The sequence below is a fragment of the Sus scrofa genome, chromosome X, assembly GCF_000003025.6.
Source record: "Sus scrofa isolate TJ Tabasco breed Duroc chromosome X, Sscrofa11.1, whole genome shotgun sequence".
Lineage (NCBI taxonomy): Eukaryota > Metazoa > Chordata > Mammalia > Artiodactyla > Suidae > Sus > Sus scrofa.
In genome coordinates, this window is record NC_010461.5 from 62,724,103 (window position 1) to 62,732,258 (window position 8,156).

An 8,156-nucleotide genomic window follows, 5' to 3' on the forward strand; every position below is an offset into this window, starting at 1 on the left:
CCAAGAAGTTTGCTTTCAAGCTGCTCAATTTCTCTGTCAGTACACCTTTTATTTTTGTAGGAGTTTGCCCCTCCCTTCACCCTTGCCCTCATTACACCCAGCTCTCTCTTAAACCGTTTACAATGTCTTTCCAATTTTTCCCAAAACCCTTTTCTCAACTTTCCCTCTATCCTCTCTCTAATCCCTCCATACCTCACCCAATCTCCCTCCACTCCAGCCAGTCCCCTACTCTCTCCATCTACCTATATGCTATCACCAACTGACCTGTGACTACTCTTGGAATATGCAGGAACCCACCCAAATTTTGAGACTTTACCAATCCCCTCTCTCCCTTCCAACTTATTTGTGTCGTATTGTCCTCCTTCAGCTAAGCCAAAAATATATTAAAACACTAGTAGAAATTGCCAATGTTTATTGGTTTTAAAAAATATCACTCACAAATTTATGTTCTTTATTGAAAAGACGGTGCAATTGTGATAAAGACAATCTTGATAAGAAAAAATTGTCAGTCTAACAACTATATTTTTTGATATTAGTTTCTAATCTCTATTCGTATGCATATTGTGAGTATAAATTGTAATTAAAACAGCCTCACATTAACACAGAGTTCAAAGAGGGGGTCCTGGGAGTTCCTGCTGTGGCACAGCAGAAACGAATCTTACTAGTATTCAGGAGGATGCAGGTTCGATATGATCCCTGGCTTTGCTCAGTGGGTTGGGGATCCGGCTTTGCCATGAGCTGTAGTGTAGGTTGCAGATGAATCTTGGATCCTTTGCTGCTGTGGCTGCTGTGTAGGCTGGCAGGTGTAGCTCCGATTCAACCCATAGCCTGAGAACTTCCATATGCCACAGGTGCAGCCCTATAAAGCAAAAAACAAGACAAACAAACAAAAAAAATGGGTCATGAAATTTTTTGTTGGTTTAAAAAAAAAGCAGCTCAAAGTTGTCAAGTTCAGTCCATGATCTGAGAGGCAGGGTTGTTGTACAGGTATCCTTAGTTCATTGCCAGAGATTCAGTGGAAGATTCTGGGAGCAGCAAATACTGATGACAGATGAGGTAACAGGAGACAGGTTGATAGGAGTAGTCTCTAGGACACAGGATCTACCCAGCAATTATTTCATCATGACATCTTCTATTCCACCTGTGCCTGAAGCAATTGTGATGACAATAATGAGATGGAAAGGACACAGTGCGGGTACTCCACTCAATGCTAGGATCATGTTTCAAGCCAGTGGATTCCAAGAATCAGAGGGTAGCTTGGTGCATGAATAACGTCAAACTGGAGCTCTTCGATGTGATTTCCAATTTTAACTTTAACAGGTGGTGTTTCCTTGGTTATGTGTCCATTAATCAATGGGCGCCCATTTACCATTTCAAGCATCAGAGGAAAGATGTTATCGCGGATGGGCAGCTTCTTTTGAAGAACCACAGAATGGTCAATGCTATTTCTGTAGGAGCCTGAATCCATCCACCATTGCTTGCTCAAAGAACTGTCGTCTTCCCAGTCGGATTTCAACAGTAAGCAATAGGGCATGAGACATGGATATTGGAAGTGAGGGGGATGCATATTTGTAGATTGGCCCACCCGGGTTCCCCCTTACTGCCAGGCCACGATGTTTCCCACCTGCTGGGCGTGATGGGGCTTGACAGGGCAACCTCTGGCAAGATGACCAGGATTACCGCAGTAGAGGCGCAAGTGTCTTTCAAGACGATGGGCTTGTTCAGCTTCACTGAGGTGTGGGTGATTGCTTGAAGCCTTCACTGGCTGGTTTTCAGCTGGTGGACTATCAAGATCTAATTTCTCCTCAGAGGGACTTGCCTCTTGTGGACTTAGATCAGGCTTATCATTTAGCTTCTCTTCTAGGGTGATACATTGGGTGATCAGATCAGATAGGTTGGTGGCTGGGCTTGTGTGAGACAGTTCTTGGATAGACCTGGCATGCCCTTCCTGAAATTGAATGCAAAGAGTGCTTTCATTCCATTTTATCTCTTGAGCAATGAAGTGGAAGTGAATGGCATACTGGTGGATGTGGTCCCCCCCTTGGCAGAGTTGACGGATATGGTGGTTGGAATCTTCCATGTTTTCTGGATTGTCAAAAGTATCTTGGAACACTTGTATAAAACTTTCAAATTGCTCCAGCAGGGGGCTTTGAGTATTTACTATGGGATGGAACCACTTTCCTGCTTCACCTGAGAAGCAGTTGCCAACAAAGCTTACCAGGCCTGCTTTGGTGGGATACATGTGCCCTCTGACTCTCATGTAACTATTCAATTGAACCAGAAACTCAGGAAGCTTCTGGGCATCCCCATTGAAGACTAAGGGGTATTCTAGGGGGAAGGCTTCAGGCTCTAGCCAACTGGAGGACTGCGGAAACTCTGAAGCTGCTGTCTCAGCAGCTGTTAGGCTGTTAAGGTACTCTTGGGGTGCTAAGAGCCCTAGGAACTCCTGGGCATCTGAAAGATCCAGGAGCTCCTGGGGGCTGTAAGTTCAAGGAACTCCAGATGTATTGAGGTCTCCTGGGATTCTGGTATCTCCTGAGGCTCCTGGACATTTGGGGGATACTGGGGCTCTGAAATCTCAGGCTCCTGTGCCACTGTGGAATCCTGGCATCCTGGGCATCTGGGGGCTCCTGAGGATCCTTGAATTCTTGGGGCTTAATATCCTCTTGGAACATTGAGAGTTTCTGAAGCTCCTTAGCTTCTGAAAGCTTTTGGGACTCCCATGCTCCTGAGAGTTTGTGGACCATTAAAGGTTCCTGGGGATCTTCAGTAGCTGGGGGCTTCAGGGGTTCCAGAGCTGCTGGGGGCTCCAAGGACTTCTTGGGCTCCTGGGCTGTTAGGGGCTCCCAGAATGGGAAGTCCTGAGATTCTCTGGGCTTCTGTGTCTCGACCTCTGGGGGTTCTTGGGACCCCAAGGTTTCTGGCAAGTCCAGGGGCTCTGGGGGTCTCTGGGGCTCCTGGGCCTTTGAGGGCTTCTGGAGTGGTTCATCCTCTTTGGCTTCTTAGGGCTTCTGGAGCTCTGGAATCTGAGACTGCAAGGCAGCATTTTCCTCCATCAGCCACTGCACTTGAGCCTGCAGAATTTCATTCTCCAATTTCAGAGCAATATAGGAGGCTGCTAAGTTCTCTACCATCTTCAGAGAAAATGACTTTGGTTTGGAAGTTTGATGCCAAGAGAGATTGGGTAAGCACTTGTTAGGTCTTTATAAAAGCTCCTTATAGGCAGATGACAGGCTCTGTGAGTTTTCAAAAAAATGGGGATTTGGGCCCCACCAAGGTTGATTAACAGGAGGTCATTGTGAGCCTCCAGAGCTCAGCAGAGGGAGGTGTCAGATACACTGTGAAAAGAGTGGGATCTGAGGATCAGAAACTGTGGAAAGCACTCATTCAAAATAAATCAGAACAAAATTTGCCCAACAGTGCTAGATTTATTTTACTATAGGCTCATATTCATGAGGTGGGTCATACATGCTGGCTCTGGCTCCATGAAATTTTAAGAATAGCATTCTTCTTTTGAAACTGAGCATTATCTTAGAAGCAATATCTCCATATTCTTTTCTGTTTTATATAGTCTTTAGTTTCTAATGTCTGCCTTGCTTCCCAATGTAACACTTCAATTTTTACAGCTGCTTTCAATGACTAAATCAAATGTTTGGGCAATGTGGGGGTTTTAAGTTCTGTGGTGGCCAACCCAAGAGATATTTTTGGATGGCTGGGGTAGGAGTATGGGGGAGCTCTTTCTGACACCTCAGAAATTATACCACATATGTAACCACACAAGACCAGCCTCAGGAGAAAACAAGCAAAAGTTGACTAAGCACACACACACACACACACACACACACACATATGTACAGCAAACACATGCACATTATTTATAAAATGCCTCAAAATAGTTAAGCGAATAATCTTTATAAATGTATATTACCATTCAGACTCCAGGAGCTCAAGAGTCTGCATACCCATCGCTGAGAAGGGAAGTGTGTGAATGGCTGTGGAAACTTGCCCTTTCTGTATACACTGAACTCAAACAAACACACCAACTCCCAGAACACATTCCAAACTCTCCTCTGTAACGTAGCTATTTCAAATGCGAGGAGGTGGTGTTTTTTTTTTTTTTTTTTTTTTTTTTTTTGGACAGTACCTCTCAGTTTAGAGCCATAGGAAAGTAGGATGCTGCACTGATGTGAGGCAGCCTCATGTACTCAGTCCTTGGTTACTTCAATAAATATTTGGCCAGGAAATTTGGAGTAATGCCACTGCCCTTGTGAAAAGTTGCAAACATTTCTGAATGACCACAGTGGTTTGGGACTTTATTTTTTATGTCTGCCTCATGTAACCTCCTATCACTCTATTCACACTGTGCTGTTTGTTTAGTTCATACTCAGAGAGAAGCCTGAAGCACCTTAGTCCCTTCCTCGACCCACCTACTCAGTCATTATGGTCTCTCCCTGCAGCAATTTCTTGGAAACTTTACCATGGACTGATCTAGACAAGGTATAATAGGGAAAGATTGTGGAGCAGGCCAACTTTGTTGATGGTTCCTCATAGTCTTGCAGGATCCCTTGTTCCTTCTGAATGTCTTGGCTGAGAGTTCTCATCCTTCCCTGGGCCACTTAAGTGCTCTGGAATATTCAAGTAGCCCACAAAGAGCTGAACTCTTTAGAAATGACCTTTCACAACATCTTACCTTCTCTTTTCATGACAAATCACACTCACACCCTGGGCATGGGCCATGTGGCCATTTTAGGTAAGACCCATTTTTGTCCTAGTAAGGAATGTGGTTGGGTACTCTCTTTGGCCACTTGAAATCATGTATCAAGTTAGTCATAGTCCCTAGTATCCATTAAAATGGTCAGTTTTTTAGTCACTTTGCTGTACAGCAGAAATTGGCACAACATTGTAAATAAACTATAATAATAAAAAAGGCCAGTTTCACATTACTCAGCAAAAGGGATAAACTCTGGTGATGGAATATGCCCAAACCACAGCAAATTGACAGACTGGCCTGAACCTGAATGCAGAGGCTTTTAAAAGTAAAATTCTTTGCAAATCTAATGATATTCCCTCCCTTCCTTTTGATATTTTATCCTTTAAAAACACACTACACGTAAAAATACCACCATCATCAGGAAATAATGTATTCTGGTTATATGAATTTTTCAGATAACTGAAGCCATCTTTTTGAGAATCCAACACACACAATTGATATTTGCCTTACCAATTAAAAAAATCCCAAGAAATATTTATAGTGTGCATTACACTTCTTTCTCCATTTTTAAGTAGATTATTTTGAATGTAATTTATTTTTTAATGGTTTGGGCTCATACTTATACAAACCATCTCCTTTACTGTGTATAACACCATGTTGCCTTCTGAAAGATATTGAGAAGTATAAAGTAGCCTGTTTCCAAATTACACACCTCCAAATTGCTATACTATCCAACTTCTTTTAATTTCTATTTACTTTGTGTTTTTCTACTCCTTTGCTATCAAGCTGTCACAGCTCTTCATGGTGTTACCTGCATGCCTGTCTATACTAAGTATAGGCAAATTTGACAAATTACATAGTCCTTCTAAAATTTAATCTATAACTCAGTTTATGAAAACTGTAAAATGGAGCTAGTAATTGTACTTAACTTTATAGTGTTGTTGCAAAGATTTAATAAAATAATGCATGGAAAATGTTTAAGTATCTAGCAGTTAGTTAACACCCAGTGAAGGTTGACAATAATAATAAAATAAGCAACTCTAGCAACTGAAACATCATTTTACTTTATTCTTTTTAATAATCTATGAGTTGGGAAAATAGAGAGTTAAGCTTAGAATTGTGTAACAGCTGAATAGGGGCTCTCATATGAAGAAATCTAAAGTGCATGGATTTTACAGCATTGATTTTTCTCCAGTCATGAGATTTTCTTTTCTTCTTGGCTAGGTTATGGATGATTTAGTTTACCAAATAATGCATTAGAATCAGAACTGGAGGCACCTGAACATGAAGAGGAGATGATTAACAAAGGGATAGTGGAGCAGCCAAGACAGATGTTTAAAAAGTACATGGATGAAAGCACTGAACAGTGCCTTGCCTACAGGCATACATATTCAGTGGGTAAATGCACAGACCTCACTCCCACCCCTGCTAAAGAGCAAAGAACAAATTCAAAGTCCTTAAGTATAAGACCCAAACTGTCTAAACAGAGAATTCTCTTTTGAGTGGAAAAAAGAGCTACACTGTCTTTTGTCAAAATGCCTAAAGTAATTTTAATACCCTGAATTAGTCAAGTAAGTAATCACTTCAAAACTCTCATCATGTTTTCACTACACTTTAATCCTTCTTACATTCACAACCCGATGGGATTTATGGAGATTTGGAATGGTTATGAAAACATTTTAAGTAAATGATTTTTTTTAAACTATGCAAATCAATTTTTAGGGAAAAAAAGACAAATGCATTCATTTAACAAACATAAAAAGGCTGCACAGTTATGCTCAGTTTTCTTAAGTTACATACGTTAATTGCTAACTTAGGGAGAAAGGGAAGGGAAAGTTTGAATAAAATGAAATTCTATTTTGTACATTGAACTAAGAATGATAATTTTATTTTGTTGGCAAAAGTACAATCTGAAACATTTTAGGTTTCTGCCAGAGTCATCCTTCCCAAACCTGGCTAGGCTACATCTTCAAGCAACTCATGCTCCTATTCCTCCTTCTTCCAATCTGGAAAAGAGTCAACTGGAACAGGCCTCTGGCACAATGCCCAGGGACTCCTTGGGGGAAGTCCCACCCTCATGTCTTCTTTGTTCAACATGTTATTCCTATGGTTGTGTCAGAGTCTTTCAGCACTTTCAAGTTTACCTCACAATGTGCTTAATACAGGTTGAAACTTTTCACTGTCAATGCTATACAGCATTTGGGGCAACTGGTATTCTCAATCCCTTTGAAAGTTGGAAAGTTTTCCAAGAATTCTCCTTACTCATGTGACTGGGATCTAGAGCACATGGTAATGGAATAGGAACAGGGTCTAGCCCCATACAACTCTGAAGGATTCAACATTTGTTACACATTCATCTTTTATGATATTTACCATCTTTTTTTTTCCTTTTTTGACTGCCCTACGTGGCATATGGGCATATGGAATTCCCAGAGCCAAGAATCAAATCCAAGCCTCAGTTCTGACTTATGCTGCAGCTAAGGTAACACTGGATGCCTTAACCACCGGGATGGAACCTGTGTCCTGGAGGTGCAGTGATGCTGCTTATCCTCTTGCACCACAGTGGAAACTCCAGCCACCTTCCCATTTTATTTCTTGTCCTATGCATACTTAGGTGACATTTCCCTTTGACTAGCTATCACATTGGGAAAACGAATCCCTACTGAGTTCTAAAAGGAAATTTCTTGAGGTGTTTGCATTTTCATATGTTATTCTGAAAGGCTGCAATCCCTTCAATACCCTTCTGTTGAGAGAGAGACTGTGAGACAGATGTTAAAGATTTTAACATCCTTTAGATCATACCATGTGGCCCTATATTTTTTTCCTTACAAGCTTGGGCCAGTATGGCTTCTAGTGTTAGCAGATTTGCTTAATAATTTAAGGGCTCTAACTTCTTTGAACCCTGGAGATGTGCTGTCCAGGCTGCCCTAGCTGAGGACTGAAGGAACAACCACCATAACCTAACAGTGGAATAGGGAGCCTTTGCCATAACCCCACTCTTGGCAATGTCCTCTTTGTAGGTATCTGGCTGTCTCCTTTACTTTCTGGACACCTACTTGCTGAGATTTTCCAATGCTGGTTCACACATAAAGCAGACTAATTCAAAGCTTAGGGCAACAGCAAGGAAGGAGAGTGAGAAGGGAAGAGAGAGGGAGAAGGAAAGAGAGGTGGGAAGGAGAGCACAGGGAGATGAAGAAGGGAGGAGAGAAGGAAAAATCATGGAAATCTAGAAAGATGCTTTAAAAATATCATAAGTACATTTTGGTCAGTTAAAGAAAAAAATTTAATTTTGTAGTTTATAATTTTAAAAATCACGTGATAAGAGACTATCTTTTTTTACATACAGATCTCATTTTTATTTCCTCATGATTTTTTTCCTCAAACTGTATTTTATTTATTTATTTCTTATTTTTTAATTTTTAAAAACTTTTTCCAGCTGTACAGC

General features: G+C 41.2%; 1 protein-coding gene across 1 annotated transcript; it reads right to left on the minus strand.

Moving 5' to 3' along the window:
- Positions 1,598–3,134, minus strand: RTL3 (retrotransposon Gag like 3). Its single transcript, XM_003135208.1, is given in 3 exon segments — positions 1,598–2,484; positions 2,487–2,620; positions 2,710–3,134. Coding segments are annotated over 3 exon segments (1,446 nt in total).